General features: G+C 42.5%; 1 protein-coding gene across 1 annotated transcript; it reads right to left on the bottom strand.

Moving 5' to 3' along the window:
• Nucleotides 1-810: 810 nt before the first annotated feature.
• AGXT2 (alanine--glyoxylate aminotransferase 2) lies at nucleotides 811-25,449 on the bottom strand. Its single transcript, XM_007426678.3, has 14 exons — nucleotides 25,314-25,449; nucleotides 22,095-22,180; nucleotides 20,712-20,896; nucleotides 16,366-16,489; nucleotides 15,981-16,075; nucleotides 14,470-14,563; nucleotides 12,938-13,031; nucleotides 11,124-11,224; nucleotides 8,660-8,752; nucleotides 6,165-6,297; nucleotides 4,596-4,684; nucleotides 3,617-3,766; nucleotides 2,178-2,276; nucleotides 811-987 (listed from the first exon to the last, which is right to left on the bottom strand). Exons 1-14 carry the CDS (start codon nucleotides 25,402-25,404, stop codon nucleotides 874-876), a joined length of 1,548 nt encoding a protein of 515 aa, XP_007426740.3. The 5' UTR covers nucleotides 25,405-25,449; the 3' UTR covers nucleotides 811-873.
• Nucleotides 25,450-26,034: the final 585 nt, after the last annotated feature.

The raw sequence follows: 26,034 nt of genomic DNA, 5'->3' as shown, positions 1-26,034 counted from the left end.
TGTATTCTCATGTCCAGTGTTCTTCAGCAAAAGAAATTTGAGTCAATTCTCTAAAGTACACAGGGAGACTCTGGAGCTCCAGATAGTTCTTATGTTCAGAGCCATCTCAGCCGGTGTGGCCAGCAAGATCTGCAAGTGTCAGTTCAGCTTTAGCTGGACAGACATAGCTTCCTCATCCCTGATCTAAAAGCTAAGAATTGAATTAATGTTCCTTTAGTTTAATATATGCTAGTCAATCTATTAAAGCACTAATCAGCATGAAACCATCCTTCTGTTCTACCTGATGGGGAAGTGTCTGTGGCCCCCTTCTTTAATCAAGAAATTTGTAACAAGGTTTCTGAATGTCTGTTGAACATAATTTCTCATGTTCCAGTTTTTGTTTTATGGAATTGCATTCTGTTCAAAACATTTGGGTATGTGCTTTCCCTAATGTAGTTCAAAGCGAAACAGCAACAGAATTAACTTGTCCCCTTATGGCAGAGGATTGGACAGAACTCATATGCTTGAGAGTTGCTTTGGTGCTCAGCTGCGTTTCACACCTGTTTCCAGCAATGTTCCAGGCAGAAGCGTGTTCCTAGCACTCAGTTTTAAAATCCCTTTGTGTAGAGGGGAAGAGGAGATGGCTGCCATGTTCTCAGCCGAAACATCATCTGGGCTTTCCTAAATAAGCTATGCACATATTGTCCAGCTGCCACACAAGCTATAAAACCACCAGAGTTGTGTGCTGAGAAGCCTGCTTCCTTTTGCATGCAGCCCTATCCAGATTAAGCTCAAAAATTACCATTATGAATCAGTGCTTCAGGCAATGAGTTCTGGTTCATGGATTTATTCACAGTGAAGTCAATGCATTTCATGTCCAGAGGGAAAGGACTCCTATTTTTCAGCCGTTGTTCTTTCCATATGTCTTATTAAGGCTTCGTGGAAAACAGCCACTGCAAAATCTGCATCTTCCTTAGTAATGCACATAGGAGGTTTAATTCTAAATGTCTTGGAGAAAAAAACAGAAAAGTTAGAAGACGGAAGAAAATCACATAGTGAGTAAACCTACTTAGTAGTAGACATGTCTTGGCAATAGATATAATCACAGAGAAAAATATTGCTTAAGGGGCAGAGGGTGGGGATGGGCCAAGCTAAAGCAACTCCAATCTACAACAAGCTGGCTGGCGGATTCTGGGAGTTCAAGTCCACACATCTTCAAGTTGCTAAGGTTGAGAAACAATGGCCTATGGAAACCCCACAAGGACGCAAATGCAGAGTTTATAAAATTCCAACTGATGTTCAGAGTCATCCAACTATCACCAGTGGAGGCAATGGGCATGCACAAGATAGGTGCAATGGACTTGTTTGAACCCAGAACAAACCATTGGACTCTGGTGGTTTGTTGAACAGTTGGAGGTCAGTCACAGTTTGGTAAGAGGGGAACCAAAATCCAAGCAGGGTCAGTAGGATAGAGTGTTTGTGTGTCACACCCCTTCTCTCCTCTACAGTTCCCAGCATGATATATTCACTGGTCCTTCTGCTCCCCTAATCTTGGTGCTGTCATCCCCTTCTCTCCTCAGCTGCTGTCTGCCAGTGTTCCAAGGTGGAGCATTCGACTGGTTCATTCAACCTTGATCTTCCCAGCATCTTTCTTCTCCTCCCTTCTCTTCCTCCCTACTGCTCCCAATCTCCTTGCCTTTTTTCTCTGTCTACCTCCAATTACTTCCATCCCTAACAAAGCAACCATGTTTTGTTTCATGCACAGGCTAATATATCTGAAACAAGCAGGTTTGGAAACAAGCCACCAGAACCAGCTACTTCATACATAGAAAGTTGTGCACGATCCTTTTTGATAATAAAGCATTATTTATATCAGAGCTGGCTAAGCTTTTTCCATCTGGGGCCACACTTTTCTTATTATTCTGAGGTCTGGATGGGGCATGATAATGTCACTGGAGAAGGGGTGAGGCTGAAATTGGTTTCACCATCCTAAATTACTTGGTGTCACCCAACAACCTCACAACCTCTCAGAGGCCCAACCTTTTGAAATGCAGAGGAATACCTGCTGTGTTATTCTTTTTTATATGCCTCAAACAATGCTAAAAGGTTAAAAAAAGGTCATTGATTCTTCTTCAGGATGGGTCATTCTTGTATGTGCTACTGTCACAGCTTAATATGCTTCTCAAAATTTACAATACCTGTAAATACATTCCTCCTTTGCCAATCAGCACTCCCATATCTTTGCAGTCTTCCCAAATCTGGTTCATTTCTTCAGCTGGAAGCGGCTGGCGAGTTTCCTATGAAGAAAGATTAAACTTTAGTTTCCCATCTTTTTTCATTTTTTAAAAACATGAAGACATGAAAGAATCAAATGATACATAGCCATTAATCACAAAAACTTTCTTCTGAAACCTGTAAAATTGCATACTGACATACCCAACATTACAACATCATATATTTTATTTACTTATTTATTAAATTTACACTCTGCCATTAAGAACTCAAAATAGCTTACATGAGAACAGAGGTTCTCAAGCAAGTATAGATTTTATTAATTTTATATTCTGGGGTAGGCATTTGTATCATGGTTGTTTAGTCATTTTTAGCTTTATATATAGTTTTATATAATAGTATACCAATTACATAGATTTATAGCACTACATTCATCATTGATTTAATAATCCTAATTATATTTATAATCTTAATGGTATTGATAATTATGCTTTTATATTTGCGCTAGCACCTTACATTTTGGTTATTCTTATAATATGTAAATTAGACTTTTGGCACAACTGGATGGTTTTAATTTTAGTATTGAATGTAAATTTTGTTGGTCAGTTACCAAAATAAATGATGAAAACGGTTCTTTTCTACTCAGCACTAGTGAGACCACACCTGGAGTACTGTGTATGATTCTGGGCACAACAGTTCCAGAAGACTATGGATGATATGCTGAAGACAGTTCAGAAGAGGCCAATGAAGATGATACAGGTAGTCTCTGGGTTAAGAACAGCTGGTTTAACAATGACCCATAATTAAGAATGAAGCCTATTGCAGCAAAATTCGAGTTAAATACACAATAATTCAAGTTAATTACACAATACTGCTTATACAGTATTATACAATAATACTGTTCCGGTTTACATACAAATTCGACTTAAGGACAGACCTTGGGCACAGAATTGTTCTTAAACTGGGGACTACCTGTACAGGGACTTCAAGGCATATCCTATGGGGATAAGGAGAACAAACTTGGACTCTTCAGTCTGGAGCAAAGAAACTGAAGGGAGATATGATATAATAGCCATGGTCAGGTACATAAAGGGAAGCTGACATGAACACAGAAACTAGGACTAGAAATAGCAACCATAAATTTGAAATTCATTAGAATAAAAAAGAAAAACTTCCTATCAGTAGCATTTGTACAACACTGGAACTGTCTCGTTACAGTACAGAGATTATGGGTTCTCCCTCTCTGGAGTTTTTTCAGAAGAGGCTGGACAACCACCTCTCATGAGTGGTAAATTGGTTTTCCTGCACATTGCAGTGGGTTGGACTAGATGACCCTTGTCCCTTCCAACTCATTTCTATGATTCTATATTACATACACTACAGGCCCACAGAGTGCATTCCTGACCTTATTCTTGACCATCTCTATCCCAATCATAAGTCCTTTGCCACGGACATCTCCAATGATCTCAAACTTATCCCGCAGCTTAGCAAACTCTAAGAGCAAGTGAGTTCCAACATCTTCGCTATTTTTCTGCAACCCATCTTCTGCTATTGCCTAGACACACAAAAACCATAAAAGGAAATCATCAAGTATTCTGAAATAGCATCACAGGCACATTTAGTTCTACAAGGGGCCTCAGAAACTAGACGAAAATAACACCAGTCAAAAAATATTAAAATCAAATTCATGATGTGCAAATACATGGAAACATTCTGGATTACATTAGATCTAATACAATATTCATGGGCTTCGGGGGGGGGGTTCCATCATTAAAATAGTGGGTGCAACTGGGGCAATCAAAGCCCTGACATAATATATTTGCATGCAGTGTGTGTGGCCCACATTAAAAAGGGGGTAGAGCTTCGACCACCTAAAGTACTGATCCCAATACAGTACTTTGCAGATGTCCCTGACAATATGGAGAACATGCATTCTCTCAAGCCTAACTGTTTCTGTCCAAATACAAAGTACAGTGGAGATTACACATATGCAAAATCCAATTAATTTTGCTGGAGTCTGCGGTAGCATGAATCATCTGCATTGAACTATCTGCATGAAAGCCTCTTATTCCATAGTTTCAGGGCTTATTATCGTGAATGGAAACCTTCAGCCTGCCTTTGCTTCCCTGCATTTAAGCAGAGAAGGAAGTTATGTTTGAAAATAAAAAAATAGAATAAAATAGAATAAAATGGGTTCCAGAACACTTTGCTAGAAATGAATAAAGAATTTCTAGACAAGGTGACCAAATGTGCATGCTTTAAGGTACAGCAGGCCATCATTTTAGCAGGAACAAAAAGTCCCTTTAATTTAAGGGAGGAAAGGCAACTTTATCAAAGGTCATAAATAATAATATAAGTAAAAACAACTGGAAACATTTTCTTACATCCAGAACTGCAGATCCAACTACGCAAGCCACAGGATTGCCTCCAAAGGTGTTGAAGTGGAGGCTCTCTGTCAAAGCACGTGCAATTTCTAAAACCAAAATACATTAGTATTAATAAATGAAGTTCTAGAGTCATTAAAGAGATCAGCAGCTGGATGAAGCATAAAAACAGAGACCAACATCCACAATATTTGGGACCTCAGCCTTCCTACAGTGGCTCAGAAGAACTTTTGTGAACTTCTGTGCTCTGCTCAGAAGCAAGTCTCAATATTCAGTGGACCATACTGCAAAATAAGTTTGCATACAGCCAAAGGCCTTTCCACTTAAAATAATTTTCACCTGAAGGTTTGTTTGATTTATGCAAATGCCAGGTTATTCTAATGCAAAGCAATTCATTCATTCAGGTCCCCTGAATTGATAGGCTGAACTACCTATTTGGATTGGCCTTCTTTACACTGCAAAACCAGAACCAAGCCAGACGGTATTAAAAAGTGATTCATTTATTTTGCCCAGTCAATATATCCGAAAGCTACAATATCACATTACTTGACAATTAAGCCCTGCAATTCTACCAATAAATTTTATCACTACAGATTTTAAGGAGCTGCAGAAATGAGGAAGACTTAACAACTCCACTGTGGTCAAAATAACCTCATTCAACAATATTTAGCTAATCTTTCTATTTTAAACCTAGGAGTATTTATAAAATGGATGACTACCCTGCTTCCCAGAAATTTCATAGAATAGTGCTTTAGGGTTTAGTTTCTGTTGACTGAGAGCGGACTAGAGACCTGTAGCATCTTTGAAACAGTTATTTTAAGTTAAAATAGGCAGGTGGAACATAATGGAAGAAAACGAACTGTAAGATGTTTTGCGGCCCTCCTGCTGTTGGCTGGATATTACATCTGTTATCATAAAGTCATACTTTATTACTTTAATGACACTTAAAGACTCACACATTTATTTCATAAGCATTCATGAATCACAGTCCGGTTCATCCTATTAATAGAACATTGCCCTGCACAAGTTTTATATGCCCCAGCTGAGACGAGGGAAGGAAAAGGGAGAAGAATTAGAGGAGAGTCAGAGGCAATAAAAATTAGAGTCAGTGACCATACAGAGTGTCCCTTCATAGTGTGTGTTTGTGGTTTCTCCTATATGAGATAAAATTCTACTAATCCAGCAAAATTTATCTTCTCATGCACGATGTAAAATAGGAGCGTACTTCCTGAGGCCAAGAGTAACAGGTAATCAAACCTCTTTTTTAGGGCTTTCAAGACCCCTGGGGAAATGATTGCTGAAATACGTGGCATAGCATCCTGCCATTTTGAGGCAGGAACACAGGAAAACCATAAGGAAAGCCTTAAGAAAAGCATGACATTGTTGGGGGGGAAAAAACCTCAAATCCCTCTCCAATGCAGGAAAACAACCACAGAGAATTACCCGACCTTTCTCCCATGTTGACGTGGCTGCGCCCCACGTGTGGCATCACCCCCACCCCCAGACTCTGAGCATCAAAAGGTTGTTCCCTCCAGCCTGAAACCCACCAAGCGTGAAAGCAATTCTCACCCGCCGTAGTCACAACCGCTGCCATCGGAAAGCCGTTACCAATTCCTTTTGCCATGGTAACTATGTCCGGAATGACATCATGCCCTTGAAATCCCCAGAAATGACTCCCCGTTCGAGCAAATCCAGTCTGAACCTTCAGGGAGCAAAGGAGAGGTGCTTTAAAAAGGTTTAGAGTTCTTCTATATAAATAACATCTATATTTTAAGGGTACTGTTTCCTGGTGGGAAGTTGTGAAGTTCCCTGTCAGACATGCTACGGGCATACCGGTATTTCACCACTGCTTCTTACACAGAAGTGACTTCCTAACTGAAATCTATGTATGGTCGAGTCCTTAGAGAAAGCACCATCCACTTCTCTTGAGTTCAGGATTCAGTTTAAATTTTGCTCTGCATTTGCTTTCCGTTCTCATCCTGTTCTGTTCAGAAACGTGTTCTGTTCTTCTGTCGTAAATAGATGACAAACAATTCTTTTCTTTGGAGTTCAATTGCAAAAAGACGAAATGATGGACCTCATCATCACATCAATTTTCAGCTAGGCTTCTTGTTCATTCCCTCTGGATTTTGTAAAAGTACTTTACAGGACGCTGGATTGCCCAAGATGATTTTGATGCCTTTACACAACACGTCCCTGATGGTTACCTGAGTGTACAGCTAACAAGCAGCCATTGGTGGTTCACTCAGGGCAGAATGGTAAACTTTTGCAAAGGGAGAATACTTGTTTTTTGCAGAAAAGCTCTAAAGGGGCAAGTGTGCAACATGGTGATGTCGCTGGATGGTTGGGGCTGCAATGTTAATTCCATTTCAACACTATTTAGGGATGAATTTACCAGAAAAAAATTGAACAGAAAAAAACTCTCTTTGTCTCCATCACTAGATTGTCAGATGACCTTTTCATTTTATAGGTAAATTAGAATATGCTTTCAGGTAAATACATTAACATAACCCTCCAGAGGTCTAGAGCAGTGTTTCTCAACCTCAGGAACTTGAAGATGTGTGGACTTCAACTCCCAGAATTCCCCAGCCAGCCATGCTGGCTGGGGAATTCTGGAAGTTGAAGTCCACACATCTTCAAGTTGCTAAGGTTGAGAAACACTGGTCTAGAGCAATGCCTTGTTAATACAGATACTAATACAATGTATTGGCATATCAATCTTCAGTTACATCAACTTTTAAATATTTTTTCCCAGATTTTCATATTATTCGGCCCTATAGATCCACTCATCTTTGTATCAATTATTACTTGGCTATGATAAAAAACCTGTAGATGCATATTCTCAGGAGACATTTCTCCTATTTTGGCACATAGATGTGAAAAAAATAGCAATATAGTAAAGTACGTAGAAATTTGTGAAAGATGTTTGCAGTGCCAGAATGTTCACCCTGGAATACGATATGTCTTTTCTCAAGTCTTGGACCATCTCCACAGTTCAAGGAGACTATGCTTGCCTTAAAAAGGATCCAGTTTTGACTTTATTCAAAAACAACACCTCTCTGATTTTCATTATAACAGCCCAACCTTTCTTAAGCTTTCTCACATGCCTGGAAAAAAAGAGATGTTGCTATTCTAGGAAATCCATTAATTAAAGTCACTGCAACTCTTAAAGCAGCATCACTTTTTATTCTTTCCAACTCAATGGAAGTTTGGAAAGAATGATTTACGTGGGCTGAGGACTTTGCAAATCAGGTTGGTGTGAGTGAACCATCTCTTGTTAAAGTGTTAAAGGCTGAGCAGGGCTACTTCAAAGGGTTTTCCTACTATCTAAGTGTCTCTGTGAGTGCACAGCAACGTTGCTTTGCTGTAGACATTGTAGAAGGAGAGCCATGTGTTGCGAGGTAGTCCAGACAGGAAGCATGCCCAGATGAACTAATTTATTCTACTTTATTGTAAGGCTACATTAACATAATCTTGCAAGTCTGAAAGTATATTTCTCCCCGTCACCTTTATTGCCCAAGAAACTAGGGAGGTTCCCTTTTGAGACTTTGCCATACCCACGTTCCTGCTGCAGGCTAAGCTGCCTCTTATCCAACCATTCCCCTGGCTGTGGCTCTTCCTCCTGTCTCCCAAGGTCATTCCCACAGACCATTACACCATGTTAGTCTATAGTGGGAAAAAAATCAGGAGTCTGTTAGCTTCTGGTCTGACTCACCAATTTTATTAAAAGGCATATGATAACAGGTGTGAGCAGACTCCTTCTGATATTTTGCTCTGCTGGTGATCCAAAGTATAGTCTATGCACAGACACAACTGGGACAGCCTTCAAGGAACACCTGCAACTTTTCTGGAGGACATACCTACTGCATTGCTTTTAGGAGGGGTAGTTCCCTCAAGCTCACTTGTCTTGCAAAGTGCCCCTTTCAAATGCTTTGTCCAGTCCCAGTCCCAGTCCCAGTGACCCAGCCATCATAAGCACTCTGCCAATGATACCTAAAATAGTTGTCAGTGTAGAAATGATGCACATAAAACTTTGGACAAGGGAGTTACATTGAGATATTCACCTCGTCTGCAATGCAGACACCGCCTCTTTCACGCACCAACTGATAAGCCTCCTTTAGAAATCCTTTGGGAAACTGAACAGCTCCATTTACACCCTGGAGAAAGCAGACATGCAGGGGAAAAGCAATCAAAAGAAATGGTGACCTTCCTTTCACGGAGCAGAAATCCACATCAAGAACATGATTTTTTTCCTCTTATTTCCAGCAGTATCTTAATTCGGCAGCGCTGATATATAAAGAGAGACAGGGGGATGCTAATAGGATAAATCAAAGGGTGGGCAAGACAGAAATAGGAAAGGATCTGCACCAACTGGGTATTCTTATTTGAACAGGTAGAAGCACTTATATGCTCAAGCAAAGCGTTCTTTCCCACTGCCAAATCTATTGGGCAAAGCATAGAAGAAAAAATATTCCAGCAGTTACTTGTTTCTTGGATCCTAGACATAATTGACCCCAAATGCTTCCTTTTACTTTTGTTTTAAGAGAGGATATTTGCATGCAGTTCAAACCCATTACAGGCCTATGGCTGAACCCTCACCAAATGAAGCCATGATCCTACCCACATTGTCTCAAGCAGAAGCACATGGGGGTTTGGTGCATATGCACCCCCTCCCTTTCTACTAGTTGGCACAAGTTTTCTCTTTGTAAATTCAAGCAGAAGATGCAGATGAGAGGGTGGGAACAAGTAGGATTTATCAGGAAAGATCTTCCAAGTAATAAATTGGCATAGAGGTCGTCTATTCTTTAGACAAATACAAAAAAGTTATCTAAGAACTGTATTAAGTTTGATTTCCTTTCTGTTTTCTGTTCTGCTTTTCTTAAAGCTATTAAATGCTTTATGGTCTCTAGTATTATGTTCTTTATAAATGCTCAGTAAATTATGTTTTCTGCAGCTTGGAAGAGTGAACCCTAAACTAGGAGCAGAGCAGCAGTATCTTGTGGTCCTGTATATTTTTCTATTTGGAGATTCATTTTAAATGCTATCTTAATATTTTATTCTTTTCCACCACTGGATGTTTTACAGGTGACTATTTAAAATTAAAAAGGACGGCTGCCTGTTCTTTTTTCTGTTTCTAAAATAAAATTTGATTGTATTTATACCTTGTGTTACTGATCTATCTCCCAAAGGAGGAGAGACTGAATTTTCCTAGGGATGCACTTCAATGCCCGGGACCAGGTGATGGTGCTATTGAATTTGTTTTCTTTTTATCCCCTTACTATGTTCCTTGCTAGTAAGGAACATAGGCTGAGCTCTACTGCTTTCACATGCTGGGGTTAGGCTACCTGGTGAAATGACACCCGTGTTAGATAAGCAGTGGGAGAGGAGGTATGAAAACTCCAACTTTTCACCCTATGGCTCAGCCATACTACATACTACACCCATCATATAAGATCACATGATGGCACTTTGGGCCTGAAAAATTGGCTGATGGGCTCCATTAGTAGCAGGAGAGCTCAACCCAGGAGGAGCAAATTATCTGGGTAGGAGAACAGGAATGCAGAAAATGTGAGCATATAATTGCCTTCAATGGATGGGTCTTGCACGTAGGAGAAACAGAAGGTTAAAAGTGTCTCTGTGTAGGGACCACATGGGAAAAGAGTGTGCCAGATATGAAATAGGACTGGGTGTATATTCTGTATCATCTCTCCTGCTTACTCAGAGAATGCTAACACTCTTTTTGCCGCTATTACCTAGGTAAAGATTTAGTACCTAGCACATCCAAGACTCTTACAGTCTAGTTTTTAACGAGTACTGGGGAAGTTTAAAAGTGCTCAGTTTAAATCCTTAAAGGAAATCCCTTCTGAACCTCCTGCCAGATCAAAGACAGAAGCTGGGATGTCCAAGGAATCGCCACATGGAACCCACCCCCAGAGAAGTTGTGCAATGATCTGAAATACCTGATGTCTTGGTGGTTTCTGCAAATTTTGATTAAACTGGTTGATGATCTCCCTGAAATGTTCTTTTTCTCTTTTTCCCTTTTGTCCTGCCTCCTCCCCACCTTTTTGTCTAATTTTTATGAAATCACAACTTTACATAATATAACTATTCTCTTGAACTAAAGTAGTAATACACAAACCTTCAGAAGTGATGTTGTGAGAATCTATTTTTCAAGTGAAAACAAAGCACATTTTACAGTGCAATTCTATGCATGTCTAGCATCATGAGTTCAATGAGCTGACTCCCTGGCTAAATATGTATAGCAGTGGCTGGCTAGGGAATTCTGGGAGTTGAAGTCCACAGATCTTCAAGTTGCCAAGGATGAGAAACACTGCTGTATAGGATAGCAGCTGTAAACCTAGATACATCTAGGAGTAAGCTCCACTGAATACAACATGCTTAAGATTGTATCATCTTTTATAATGAGAAAGCAGTTCTTTTAAGAATCAAGGATATTATGAACTAATCAGTGTTGGAAAGAGCATGGAAGTGTTTTAGGTCCTCACAGCCTATTACAAAAACACTTACTTGAATTGGCTCAGCAATAAATGCAGCAATTTTGTTTGGAACACAAGTCTGGAGTGTGTCCTTGAACTGTTCAATGTACCGGTCTTTTGCATGGCAGGTTGCTGTATTAGGGGAGAGGGGAGAAGCCATACATTGATTATTTTAAGGCTGTTATTTGTGAAAGAAAGATCCCAGTCCCTTTTAACATCTAAAGTGCCAAAAGGCCTTTCCCCACTTGCCCCCAACTGTGGCATAAAGTTGGCCTTGCTACGCCCTTTTTTGGCCATGTCTCCATGATGTTGCCTTCATCTTGTTGCCAGGCTTACATCGTTGTTAGTGAACCCGTGTTGAAGTAGTATTTTCCCACTTATTCTAACACAATCCAAGGGAAACCTGAAGTTATATGAAACCTACTAGATTTTGTTACCCACTATCTTGGAAAGAAGTTCAGGTAGGGACTGTGGAGAGAGGCAGGAGAAGCAGGAGAGGGACCAGCCATGGGGAAAGCAAATTTCACCCTAGTGAATTTCTGTTGAATAAGGATGGGTAGATAACACCAACTCAGCACTGGGGAAGGATCCTATGATGGAGAACTGATTAAACACATCCTGACACTTATTGTCAAGAAGCTGACAGAAGATCCATGTCCTGATGTGTGACATTGCCAAGACATGCATTTCATACGTTTTCCTTTCTCTTTCTTTTAAAACAAGTACAGAAAATATCCTTCAGAAGCTTCAGGAACAACCACGAGTATTTATTTCTTTAAGATACTCCTACACTGCTGGTCATGCAATGGGGCATCCATGGGTGGCTACAACCATGTGATTGAACTCCCACCCCTTTTTATGTAAACTGTGCAATACGTGTAAAAAAGGAATGGAGCTTCAGGGGCTATCTCATCCTTTTGATCCCCACCACAGATCCCTCTGTTGTGCCATATATTCCAGGTGAAGTACAGCAATTTAAAATACAGCAATAACAAGACTTTAAGACAATATAAACCAGTGGCTATCAGTAGTGGAGTAGTGCCAGCATGAGATATTAATGTCTCAGTGAATAAAAATATTTCAATATTTTCACCGATAAATAAGCTTACTACACATCCAGTTCTTAATTTTATATTCCTGTTATACACCGTATGTGATAGCAAGTCAGATAAGACTGAAATGGTTATATCTCAGACTTTCACAACTAGGTGTCCTCCAGAAGTGTTCAGTTTCTACTCCTGCGATTCATCTACCATCCTTTGGAGGACTGTCATGAATGTACGTGGCCTTGAGGAAGAATAGGGCAAACATCAGGAAAAAGCAAGTAATGATTCACCTTCAATGACCCAGTACACTCACAAATAAGAATTATATTTGGTAAGCAACAAGCTTTACATTTAGAGACCCCACTGGGGTGTCTTTGAGCATCAATATGCCTGCAAGTTACTTTCTAAAGCAAACCAAAAGCAAAACCAACCCCCACAGCACCTTAGCCATTCTCCTGAGAAGCCCCCAACAAACCATTCAACAGGTTCCCATCTCATTCTGCCCCAGCTCCTGAAGGAAGAGCCAGCTCCTTATGGTGTTCAGGAAGGCTAAAAGGGTGGGGGTCTGCCAGATCGCCAGGGGAAGGGTTTCCACAGGGCAGGGGCCGCAATAACAAGAACCTCTCCTGAGGTGGGATAGAGTGGGCATGCTTCCTAGGTCCCGCTAGTTGGCAATATTTAAGGGAAGGGACCTGGAGCATGCCTGCTTTTTCCAATCTAGTGGGGCAAGTAGATACCCTTAGGGAGATGTTCTTGTATTTGCCTGTGAAAATCAAGAGGATTTTCCTTACTAACCAACCTGAAGAACAGGAGCATTTTCGAATTGTTTGCACCGGAGAATCACGACAATGACTTCCTCCCCAAGGACCACGGAAAACGTCAGGCAACATTGTCTAAAGAAACAATAGAAATAAAGATGTTCATTGCTCCACTACAATACATTTGAGTATGCTAGATGTTTAAAAAGGAAATTCATGAAGAAAAGACAGAACTAAGATGGCAAAGAGAGAGAAAGATGAACTCTTACAGTAGAGATCTTCACAATTTATCCCTTGTTTATAAACCAAGTTTTCTCTGGCATAAGAATCAGAGATTCCCACCTCACCAACCCTTGCTGGTGTAGCCAAATACAAAACATCCATAAATCTATCAGAAGACAAATAAAACATGGGATTTTACTACCCATCATTTCATTTTTATGAATGCTACTGGGGCCCAGCAGGATAGTTGGAAATATAGATTAAGCTTATAGTTGGTTCTTTCCTTTGTAATATGCTAAATTATTCTTTTTTTTTCTCATTAAAGGAATCTAGAGTGTAAAATTAGAGTAGGAAGTTTGTTGGATACTAATGACATTGTATAACTCCCAGATACCACATTGGAGACCCAGCTTCTACTCTTAAATAGAAGGACCATTTTTTTAAAGTACATAATAAGGATTTCCAAATACTTTTTAAAAGTCTCAAAAGATTTTTTTTAATTGAATTCACCCACCTATAATCCTGGCTATATCCACTTTTGCTCCTGGCCCCACCCAAGTTTTACCTCTGACATGCCACCCGAAAAATGTTACCCACCCTTGCTTACACAATATCTTAAAATGTGGATGGCCTGTGCAGGACATCTAATCATGTTGATGGACCATGAAATCAAGCAACTGTCAATGGTAACCGCTGGGGTGTCATGCCCATTAGAGTTGGAGCCTTTAGACCAGTGTTGTCCAAACTTGGCCACTTTAAGATAAGTGGACTTCAACTCCCAGAATTCCCCAGCCAGCCATGAAGTCCACTCATCTTAAAGTGGCCAAGTTTGGACAACACTGCTTTAGACAAAAGGCTCCAAAATAGCCTGGGATCATAAGACGGGGGGGGGGGCAATGTTGAATGAAGAGATGACCAAAATAGAAAGGTCAACCTGTGGTATCCCAAGAAGAACATAAATAAGGAAAGTGAGGCTGATGGAGACACCAATATTTCATCAAAGTCAGGTGAGCATTCTATTAAAGCCCCATCCTATAGCTCTTTGCTAAGAGTGCAGATTTTGATCTGACTCATGAATTCAACAAAATATTCGCCTCAATTTCTTTCAAACACAGCCATGTTGGTCAAACTTACAATATGAATAGACCACCAAGTGACAAAAAGACACTTGAATGTAGCATCAGTCTGCGTACCTTCCCTTGAAAAGTCAACTTTCTTTTCATTCTTTATGATTAAGAAGTGGCTCAAAAGCTGATGGGATCCAATACCAGCAATACTGACACCAATCAGGAATATGTCCAACATGTTCCAAAAACATGTCCACCCCCCAAAAAAGAAGCAAGATACTGACTGAATGGCAGTTGGCTCCATTGGCTACACCATGCTTGTACATTCCAATGGCCGTGACGCCCATTATATACGCACTACCTCCATGATAGCTTCCTCTGCAAAAAGAAAATCATCACATTTTCAACCGTGGCTGATTAATTTCCCTGCTAATGTTTTTATATATTTAGAATCTCAGAAGCTATGTTGATTGCAGAATAAAGAAAAATGACACATTTCTGAAACCCACAGAACTTTTATTCAGTGGAATATATTTTTGGCAAGTTGCACGCTCTCAGTGGCTCATCTTTATTAAAATATTAGTACCCTCTGTTCTTGAGACTGTATCCAATGGTTTTCTTCTTCCAGTGGACAGATGCAATTGACAAATCAAATGTACTCCTCCAAATCAATCAAATGTGTTTTAGAAGGCTAGGGAATCTTTTAGAACTGGATTAGAAGGGGGTTTCAAGAACAAAATAAGGAAGGGAAGTTCCCATTTCTCAAGTACAAGTTTGCATCCATAATAGTGGATTCAGTTCATGAAAGTTTTCCTAATTCGTTTTGAATATCCAGTTTGAAGACCAGTAACTGTAGTTGATCCAATTAAACTTCATTTTGTTTGTTTGTTTGTTTGTCATATTTATATAGCTGCCCATCTCACACAAAGTGATTCTGGACAGTGTACAACAATTAAAAAGAATAAATACATAAAAGCAATTGCAAATAAAAAGCTGCAAAAACATACAAAATAGGAGGGGATAAAATCATAAGGGAGCCATCACAAAATCTCCCCGGTCCCCTGGCAACCCCAGGCCTGATCACATCGCCAGGTCTTGATTTTGCTCTGTGCATTATTACAGAGACACTCTCAGTTTAGAATGTATTCTTGTGTAGTGGCTTCCTCTCATATCTTTGATGGAGCACCAACTCATCATCAGTTCTACTTGAATGCTCCAGGGCAGGGATTGCCAATTCTGCAATCAAGGGTGTCAGGGCACTCATATACTTCTTTATGGTGGTCCCTGCTTTCCAAAGCTGCTATAAAATTAAATGTGGCAATACTTTTTTCAGATTTTGCATGAGAATGCTGGTATCTTGTAAGGTTTGAGGGTGATATTAAAATCATACCAGATTTGGTGATCTCATATGCTTTGGGGCAGGTCAGTTATGGTTGCATGCCTTCAATATTGGTTGAAAGAAAATACGAATATCTAATAGATATTTCACAAGACAAAATACTCATTATTAGCTTCCATTAGCAGACTACATATTCTGAATTATTAACCAGTGATCTGTCTAGCATAAGAATGGCCAGCTAGTAGCAATAATAATGCAGAGTTAAATAACATTTAATGCTAATGAAATTAAAAAGGGATTTACAGCAACTCAGGAGAGAATGTTGATCAAAAGGCTTTAGAATGGAAATGCTTTGGCATGAATGTCTGCAAGCCAATTATGGGAGATCTGCTGATTCTTAGAGAAAACATAGAGGCCACTGAAGAAGATAAATCACAACGCACAGAACAGAAATACCTCAAACAGATGATGTCATCACTGCGGGTAAAAAGTCTTGCTATTAACACTGCCAGGTCATTGGCTTCAGTACCACTATTAGTCAGATAAATTACCTAGGACAAAGATGGTGATGAAAATGCAGCATTAAAGAGTTTGAAGCCACCACATATCTACATTCATGCACAGTTACCAATCCAACCAAGGGCAGTGCAAAATTACCTCTTTTTCGATAGCTATTTTGCATTTTCAACGGTTCCAGCTCTCAGATGGTTACCATAACTCACAGAGTTATCCCATTTCAATATTAGGGCCCAGTTCCTTTTCCCTCTACATAAACGACATTGATGGCATGCACCCACCCCAACCCTCTGAAACAATCCTGCAGATGCCCATCCTAACACACCTTTAAGGAGCCTGGAAGCAGTGCGGCCAACTTCTCAGCATATTCCTGGATTCCTGGATGCAGATAGATGTTGCTCGTGTGTCCCAGGCGCCCAAGCTGTTTTTGAGCAGCTGCTGTTACCTTCCTGGATTCATTAGGAAAAGTGGCAGTTGGTTTCACATCTAATTTGTGGCAATATTAGTCCTTCATTAGGAGCCTAAGGCTTGAAGAAACATCTCTCCTGCTTGAACATGAGGGCCTGGAAAGTTCCTCACCATCCCATAGCTGGGAAAGAAACATTAGGTCTTCGTTGGAGTGCTCTGTTTGGAATCCCCTTCCTCCAGAGGCCAGACTGGACTAGTCTGTTTCCTGCTTCTTGATAATTTTTGTCAAATTTTTGACAATTTTTGACAAATTCTCACATTTGGGACCCAGCCTCTGAAACCTGCATGCCCTCTATGCTTTAACTGGCTATCTGTTGGTGTTATTATAAATACCCTACGGCTCAACTTAAGCTAAAATTTGATTTACAGTACATAAAAGGCAATGTATGAATCAGTCCATGGTTGTGATGGAAGCAGGGTTGGTTTCTGAGGATGAAAGGTATGGAAAGGTTCAGGGAATGGTGCTGGTGTAAACTAAATTAAATTAGAGTTCCTCTTCTTTGACCTCCTGCCTTTAATTTATTTTGCCCACTGCTTCTTTGTCTTCTTCTGTGCCTTGCATAAAATTGTTTACCCAAAAGGAAATAGTGTGTCAGGTAAATAAAAAGGTATGCATGTGGTTTTACTGTTTTACTTTGCTTTAATCATGGATTGTAACCAGCCACAAGATCTTCTAGATCAGTGTTGCTCAACCTTGGCCACATGAAGATATGTGGACTTCAACTCCCAGAATTCCCCAGCCAGCATGGCTGGCTGGGGAATTCTGGGAGTTGAAGTCCACATATCTTCATGTGGCCAAGGTTGAGCAACACTGTTCTAGATAATGGGCAGGCTGCATTTGAAAAAACAACAATAGTGAACTAAGTGCTTCAGCACTTACAGAAATGGAACCAAATGTGAGTCACTAGGAAATGAGACAAAGGTATAGGAACACTTTGGCAGGAATCCCACGGTTTTCAGAAGTACAAAATCTCTAAATAAATAAAACATCACCAAAGGTATTTCCCTGTCCACCAGTGCAACTGAATAAGGATTACACCTGTTCAGAAGGCACTTGGAGCCACAGAATGTTGATATTGGTTGGAAATCAAATACATCCAAGGGAAGAATGATGGAGAACGAACTAGCTTGCTACAAATTCAAACACAGCCCAGTTACACAGCAACACCTACCCAACCTTTGCTAACCTAGCAAGCAAAGTGGGGTTAACTCTGGTTAATATTTTGATGGGAGGTCATCTGAGAAGGCAGATTAGACTAGGAAGTTGGACCTGGAAGCGGGCAAAGAAAACTACGTACACATCATACTAAGAAAACTGCAAGGCCCCATCCATGTAAATCACCAGAAGTACACACTGAAAGTGATTTTGCTTTGGCTTAGAAAAGAGCTGGACAAGCTCTTGTGTCTGGTGTTCAGATCATTAGGCACTCCAATGAGAAGATAAGGCTACCCTGAAATATCTGGCAGGATGCCCCACTACTCCATTTCTTGCTATAATATATATAATATATAATATATATTATATATTATTATATTATATATTATATTATAATATATATAATATAATATATAGCAAGACATACTGTCTATTACACATGTAATTTAATATAACTTACCATATATTGCATATTTTAAAATACCAAAAGAATAATCATGGGTGCTTTCATTTCTACTTCAGCTGCTCGCTGAACAAACTTGAACAGCCTACCATAACAGGCCTTCCTCTCAGGTTGGTTTAGACCTGCAAAGTGGGGATTTCCCAGCCCCATTTTAAAGCTGTATTCCAGCATGGGGTAACTAAAAAAGAAAAAGCATTTCTTTATGACCCACTGAAGAGCAAAAATCTGGCTTGTGCAACCATTGCCATAAAGCCATAGTGCACTCCGCAAATGTTGCTCACTGTCACCTCTTGTACCTTTTCTGCCAAACTCCTGCCCAGATAACCAACTAATTCCCCTCTAAATTCCGCATTCAGTCTTGCACTTTTTCCTTTTATATAAAGGAACAATAACAGGGTTCTTCTGATCATCAGGCACAGATGGAGCTTTCACACACATTAAACAAATCACACTCACATCCCATAAGCAAGCCACATCCCTATTTCTCCAGTTACACCATCTACACCTGCAGCTTTGCTGTTTTTCAATATGTCAACTGTCTTGATTTACTCCTCTTCTAACTCAACTTACAGTCTTCCATATGCCAAGGTCATTACCAGATGAGTCTACTGATGCTGACATCTGCCACCCAACAATTTGGTCAATTGAGGCTTTCGCATAACTCTTGTTAGTAATATAGAAAAAGTCTAGACTAGATCACTATGCTGCTCATTCATGAGGACACAAGGACAGAAGAAGTGACCTGACTGTGTTTGTTAAAATCAGTTTGGACTCAATTCAGACCTGGAACAAAATGTTACAAAGGAACATCACCACATGGGTAGTTTCAATTTCTGGAAAATACCAACTTCCTCACAATTACCAGCTTTGGTTTACACAGCATTCCCTACTAATTGTAAGGACAGCCCTAGTCAATTCTGGCACATTTTGGCTGGTATGCCACAAGTAGAGCCAAAGCTTGATTTCTTTTGAAACATGCTCATGATATTCTGTGCAAGCTGGAGTCTCTATTCTAGAGTCTGTCTTGCAAGCCAATATATGTTGCCTATATCTCACCAACTAGGACTTTTATGCAGGATACTGACACACTCTCAGGATACATGGATGGAAGAAATTTCATGTGTGGCATCCATAGAGGGAAGACTTGGATGAAGAATTAAGTCTTTAGTAACCTCCAAAAAACATATGGTTGGTACCACATGAATTTCAGAAGAGAGTATTCCCAGAGCAAGTGTCTACCTGTGAGTGACATGCGTACATTGTTATTTTTGTATCTATGAAGAGCTGTATACGTATGTTCATTTGTCTTCAGAGAAATGTATTGGGTCTTCCAGATACAATGAGTTGGCTCTAAGCATTTGAGAGTAAGCATTTTTGTCCTAGTTCTGACCTGTGCCTGGATGCACACATATCTTCACACACTTGCTTAGAGACACTCCAGTCCTCAGGCTAAAACAGATTTTTCACCACCTGGCTATGTTAGTTCAAAAACGTTTAAATGTAAAAAGGGCAGCCTGTGATCATTTATTTAGTGCTTAAATATATTGAAGAGATACATTCCTCTTAGTGTGTCTAAGTAAATTAGCACTTGCACAGGATGAGAAGTTCTTTCCTCTAGTCATACTCAAACAAAGAGAATTAAGCTTCATTATTAGTTTCGTTTCAGCTGTTTTACATGGGAGGCTCTTTTTGAAATTCCTCTGTTAATCCTCTGAGAAAAGCAAAGTCTAGGTCAGTAAGACGATCATGAAAAGTGTCACAACTGTTTTTCAGCAATTGCCTATCCTGATGTTAGATTTCTGCCCATTTTTCTTCCTTTTGCACAGAGTCTGACTCCCCATTCTATACACAAACGAGAAGAACATTGCAGAGAAGGAGTAGCAACTATCATGGAAAGAAGGTGAGGGGGGCCTTGATGTTGCAGGTGACATTTTGGGCCCTGGGACAATGTCATATGACCCAGCAGCTATTGAGGCGCAGGTGGCATCAGGATCAAGAACAGGAATGGGCAACCTCTTGGTGGCTGGGGGCCATACAACATTTGGGCCACATTCCACAAAACAGCAATAACAAAAAAAATAGAAAGATCATATCTCGTAGGGATGTGGCAGGATTTTCCACATTTTTCTGCAGCATTGTGGCTTTCACATGTGGTTAAGATATATTAAACCTATTTCAGGGCTTATTCTACCATTTTGGAATAAACCCCATCACAGAACTTTGGGAAACTGCACCACTAGTTTTGGGCAATTAGGTGGGAAGGGGCTCCAGCAACTGCAAAAAGGGGGATTAGGTTTTGTACTGTCTTGGATTTCCAAATCAGCCCCCTCCACTACAGCGACTAACTTTTTTAGGTTATGGTAATATGTACGAGCAAGAATAGTAGATTCTGTTCAATTTTTGAGTTGCCCTCAACCCATCGAAATCAAGGCTACACAGAGTAGCTATGATGTCAGAGAAGTTAAGCCAATAGCAACAAAAGAAAGAGAATGTTTCCTGCATCTTTGCAAAGGGCGCACACTGCCAATGGAGTTCAGTCATGCCCACCCTTGCATATCACCTTGGGTGTTAAAAGCTGACTTACGGATGGCAGTGACCGACACTGACAGTAGAAATTCCAGCAAAGAGATCAAGGTATCTCCGTCCTTCAGAGTCAAACAGCCACTGCATGTGTCCTTGATGGATCAGGAGTGGTCTCTTGTAATAAGTGTGCAGGGATGGGAACACGTTCTCTCTGCGGATCTTCCGTATTTGTTCATAAGGATAGGACTGTAGGTAGCAAAAAATTAAAAATAAGTATTTGTGAATTTACTTTCACTCGAAAGATGTGAATCTCAGCACAACATCAGATTAGATAAAGGCCAAGTGGCTGCATTCACACAACACGCTAAGATTGCTTAATTTGAATCGTAGATTTTCTTTTCCTTTTTGGTAGCTATGCCTGATGTACGAACCCAGCCCATTTTGTGTCAAGAACAAGAGAAACCATTATTCCTCTCTATTCTGAATTTGTTAGACTGCATAGATGGCATCAAGTTTTAGATTTGTATTTTAGGACAGACATGGATAAACTGGAGCATGTCCAGAGGAGAACAACCAATATGAGGGGCCTAGAAAGACAAACACATGAGGAATGGGTGGAGGCATAGTGTACATTTAGCCTGGAGAAGAAAAGACTTTGCAGGGAGACAGTATAGACTTCTTCAAGTATCTAAAGGGCTGTAGTGTAGGACAGTGTTTCTCAACCTTAGCAACTTGAAGATGTGTGGACTTCAACTCCCAGAAGTCCCCAGCCAGCATGGGGAGTTGAAGTCCATACATCTTCAAGTTGTCAAGGTTGAAAAACATTGCTGTAGAAGATGGGGCAGAATTCTTCAGAGTTGTTCCAGAAGACAGGACAAGAAACAATAGACTTACATTACAAGAAAGCATGGAACAGACTACTTTGGGAAGAGGGGGGGAAGGTCTGCTTCACTGGGGTATTAAAACAAAGGCTGGATACCCATCTGGGGGGGATGCTGTAATAATGGATCCTGCACTGGATAGGGACAAGATCACCTCCAAGGTCTTTCCAAACCTTTCACCGCATGATTCCATGATCATAACCTGAAAAAGTATTATACGCACCCAGCAATAACTCAGTACCTAGATTACATGGTTGGTGCAAATGCAGCCATTTAGTTAGACCATTGTTTGTTCTAGCCTGATAACACTGAGTGGCAGTGACTGTTTAGAATTTCTGGCAGGAACCCCCTCAGCTATTCTGCAAGATGCCATGGATGAGACCTGAGATTTGCCAGGTATCACACCTGTGCTCAGCTCCTGAGCTACAGCCTCACCCAAGTTCCTGAATGACAATCACAGTGGACATTTGTTAGGTTTGATCCAAACCAAGGCACTGCATTTAGCTCCCACTGGTATCAATGACACAAGTTATGCATAAGAACCAAGACTAGCATAGGCTTACCTCATACTTTTCAGGTAAAAAGGCACATGGAGGCATTTTTGTTTGGAGGCAGAAAGAGTTTTTCGGTTTTTGATGCTGATGCACCTCTAACAAACAGAAAAGCAGATTAGTACAATGATCAAAACCTACTACAGTAGCCTTCTGAAATGCAGTTTAATTTCATGGCAAATAATGTTCATATTTTGTGGCAAAGACATTGCCTGTGATGGATGAAATGTCACCTCAAACTCTGGAATTGCACTGCATGGGCCAGGACGGGAGACTGGAAAGAGTTCTTATACAAATCTGAGCTCTGAGTTTTGTGGAATATACACAAAAGAGGCCCTGGAGTTAGGTCCACCTCCATCCTTCAGGAACAATTTTCATATCAGTGTGCTTAGTGGGGTTTCTTTAGACATTAATGGCTCCACCCTCACACCTTCCAAATGTGTTGGATGACGGTTCCCATCATCCCCACAAATATGAATATTCTGCTCCTTGCTGGCCAGAAAGATGGGGATTGTAGGGTCTACCATGTCTGGAGAGCACAGTGAGATAGGCAAGTTGGTATTTATGGGCACAAAGATGCTCACATTCTCTTCTGTTAAAGTCTGCCAGCATTTTTGTTTCCAATTTTGGCTGCTCTAAGAAACTGAAAAACTATTCTGGAAGAAGGCAAAGGTCAACCATCATCGCTGTGCAAAGAAAACTACACTAGTCTATCCATATAAATCATGAGAAGTCATCTTACTCCAAGGTGTCTTGATTTCACTTACAAGTTAGCTAGAAGGGGAAGGAGCATCCAGGAAGAGAGATAAGGAGGGAGCAACTGCACCAGTTGGCTTTCCACTCTTCTCCCTCCCTTTTCCAGCTGCCTGCAGCCATAGTTTCCCCAAATCTTTCTCTGGCCCTGTGGACCCAGCCCCCTTCCCTCCCCTCCACATCTCGTCATTTCCCAAAGAAGGGAAAAGTCAAGCAGATTCCAGAGTTGGTCTAGGCTTTCACAGCTGGTATCTGTTGGGCAGTGTTGGGCTTCAGGGTTTAGTGCCTTGCTGTAGAGAACAGATTTCCTGATGTTTCAGCGGGAGAGACCAGCCCTCACCAATCTGCATCAGAAACCAGCTTCTGACCAATCAGAAGTCAGGTCACCTGGCTATAAAGACAGAAGCCCATCAGTCCCTGCTCCGTTGCCCGTGGTCTGTGTAGCTGACCCCCTTGCCTCTGGAGATGCTAGCCACAGTTGCCGGTGAAATGTCAGGAAATCTGTTCTCTAGACCATCACTAAGCCCTGAAGCCCAACCCTGCCCCAAAGATTCCAAGGTTCATTCAAACAAAAGCATTCAACGGTTTGGGGCTGTTTTTCCCCCTAGAATGCAGGTCAAGGACTTTAGGAGGCTCTCCTGAGAGTCAGTGGCTGACCTAAAGTCCCTCCCCCCGGACAAAGATTGGGGTCGAAGTCCAAGGGGCAGCCCAGGGGAAGGGTACTGCAGACACCCAGGTCCTCGGCCAATGGAGAAGCACCTGGGAGTGGGAGTTCAGCGAGAGTTCAGCAACACTTGGCTGGCGGCTGCCTCGCCGTGCGGCTGCCGTGCAGCGCCGCGGCCGGAGAGACCAGCTCTGGCTGGAGCAAAGGAGGCGGCGGGCAGGATCGCCTCTCGCGGCGGCCTCCCCTCCGACAACGGGCAGGTGGCTTAAAAGCAGGGGTGTGGAGATCGCCTTCCCCTCCACCCACGAGCGGGTCGCTCGCTTATGCCCCAGCCGCTGGCCTGGCTCGCTCTTCTCCCGCGACGGGTCATCTCAGCGCTCCCCTCCAGGTCCTCTTCCCCGCCCGCGGAGGCCCCGGGTCTGCTCGCGCGGCGCCTCGCTCGCTCGCTCGCTCGGGCTTCGATCAACCTCCTTTCCCCAGCCTGGCGCCCTCCAGCTGTGTGGCATCTCAGCCTCCCTAACAATCGCCAGCCAGCAGGGCTACCAATGACGGGGGTTGAAACAGAAGACATCTCGGGGATATCCGATCCGGGAAGGCCTCGATCGTTAATGCTGGCACTGTCGAAACGCGCCTTTTGGTGGGAGCTTACTGACTCCCAAGTCAATGGGTAGCTCCGATTGCCGCCTAAACCTGAAGGATTTGGGAGGGAGGGAGGCACTGATCTGGATGTGTCTAGGATGAGGTGAAGGATGAACTTCCTCCATCATCTACAACGTTATAACCTAGAGCAGCGTTTTTCAAACTTGGCAACTTGAAGACGGGTGGACTTCAACTTCCAGAGTTCCCCAGCCAGCAATTCTGGGAGTTGAAGTCCACGCATCTTCCAGTTGCGAGGTTTGAAAAACAGACTTAGACGCGCCGGGTTGGATTAGGTCAGAGGTCTTTCGAGTGACTCCACTCTTTCCCCACCGCCCTCAGTAAGGGAGCAGGGGAACCAGGCCTCCTCCATCCTCCGGTCGGATGCTCCTGTTCTTGACTCTCACCCCGCCCTGGTACTTAGAGAGAAAATCCTGCATTGGAATACGGAAAGTCCCCTTACTAGATCTAATCTCATAAATCTCTCCCAGTTGCAAAAGATCGAGCCCTCTGTATTGGGGAAGACACTGAATTGCATCCGGCCGTATTGATGTCCGAGTGAACGTGCGAAGGGTCGGACACGCAACTCCATGCTACAGCAGCGAGCTGATTCTGAGGTGCCGATTAGGAGAAGCGCAACGCGAACAGGAGTTGGTGGCTATTCTGGATCAATGAGGGGAGGGGGATTTTTGCCTGTGCGCGATTCCCAGATCACAAGCGCAAAGTCGCGCGTGTTCCCGCCTTCAGACGACACTCCTGACCCGGGCAGAACGCAGGAGGGGGCAGTGGGTGCTCCCGCCCCTCCTGATCCTGACCCCGCTCCCGCAGCCTCCGCCAGATCTTTCACCCGCATTATATACAGTATGATGGATAGTGTAAAAGGGGCTTCGGTTTGGAGTTGCGACCGCATTTCCAGAAAGCGGTTCTTTGGCTTCCCCTAGTTGAATGAAGGGGAAGCGGATCTCCACCCGCCCCTCTGGGCTACTTGCCCTCGATGGGGCTGTGGGAGAGCCGCCCTGCTTTTTTTATTTTATTTTTTTTTGGTGACTGCAAGCCTTCGGGGCAAGTGCACTCTGGACATCCTCAGAGGCGCGGCGGCCGCCATCCTCGCGCCGAGCGAAGCAGAGCGACCGAAAGTGCGTCTGGGGGGGGGCTCCTTCCGGGCGGCCTCCACTTACCTCTCCCCAAGACAGCCCGCGCCACGCGGGGCTTGTTCCCGGCCAAGAAGCGGGGCCAGCGGGCGAGGAGCAGCCGCGCTGAGCAAACCATCTTTCCGCCGCCGCAGCCGCCCGGGAGAGCGGCGTGGACTTTAAGACCGGCGCGGCCCGCCAATGGCAGCCGAGCTGCCGTTGCCGCCTCTTGAACCAGCCGCCCCTGGTCTCTCCTGCAAGCGCCGCGGTCAGTCGAAAGGGCAGTTCGGGCCAAGGAAGGGGTGAAGGAACGCGATGCCTCTCGAGGGAGGAGCCCGTACGGCCAAGACAGTCTCTGTGCACGTGCAAAGCGCCCCTCTTCTTCCGCCCCCCTGCGGGGGCGCTCCCTCACCCCTCCGTAAGGGAAGCCTTCACTCCCTTTCCCCTCACCTTCTCTCCTCAACCCCTCTCTCACCGGCAGCTTCCTTATCTTTTTGCTGCCAATTCTACTGGGTTGGTTCAGATTTAAACCCAATTCCCCCCTTCACACTGTCCTTCCCACAGTGTTTCTCAACCTTGGCAAGTTTAAGATGGGTGGACTTCAACTCCCAGAATTCCCCAGCCAGCTATGGCTGGCTGGGGAATCCTGGGAGTTGAAGTCCACCCATCTTCAAGTTGCTGAGGTTGAGGAACCCTGCTCTAAAGAGCTGGACAAGTCTTTTTCCCACTGCCTAATTTCCCTGCTGTTGGAAACAAAATCACAGTACAG

The sequence above is a fragment of the Python bivittatus genome, unplaced genomic scaffold, assembly GCF_059951505.1.
Source record: "Python bivittatus isolate LINGU-HERP-01145 unplaced genomic scaffold, Pbiv_v1 ctg000570_np1212, whole genome shotgun sequence".
In the NCBI taxonomy this organism is placed as follows: Eukaryota; Metazoa; Chordata; class Lepidosauria; order Squamata; family Pythonidae; genus Python; species Python bivittatus.
Note: the sequence above shows the minus strand (reverse complement) of the source record. Positions and strands in the feature narration are given on the sequence as shown.

Bases quoted from the DNA above. Each gene is read 5' to 3' on its own strand.
- AGXT2 (XM_007426678.3), bottom strand. From the start codon at position 25,404: ATGGTTTGCTCAGCGCGGCTGCTCCTCGCCCGCTGGCCCCGCTTCTTG. The intron at 4,685-6,164 runs GTGAGAATTGCT...TTTTGGTTTTAG, and splicing joins AGCGGTTGTGACTACGGCGG to AAATTGCACGTGCTTTGACA. The intron at 3,767-4,595 runs GTAAGAAAATGT...TTGTGTGTCTAG, and splicing joins TTGGATCTGCAGTTCTGGAT to GCAATAGCAGAAGATGGGTT.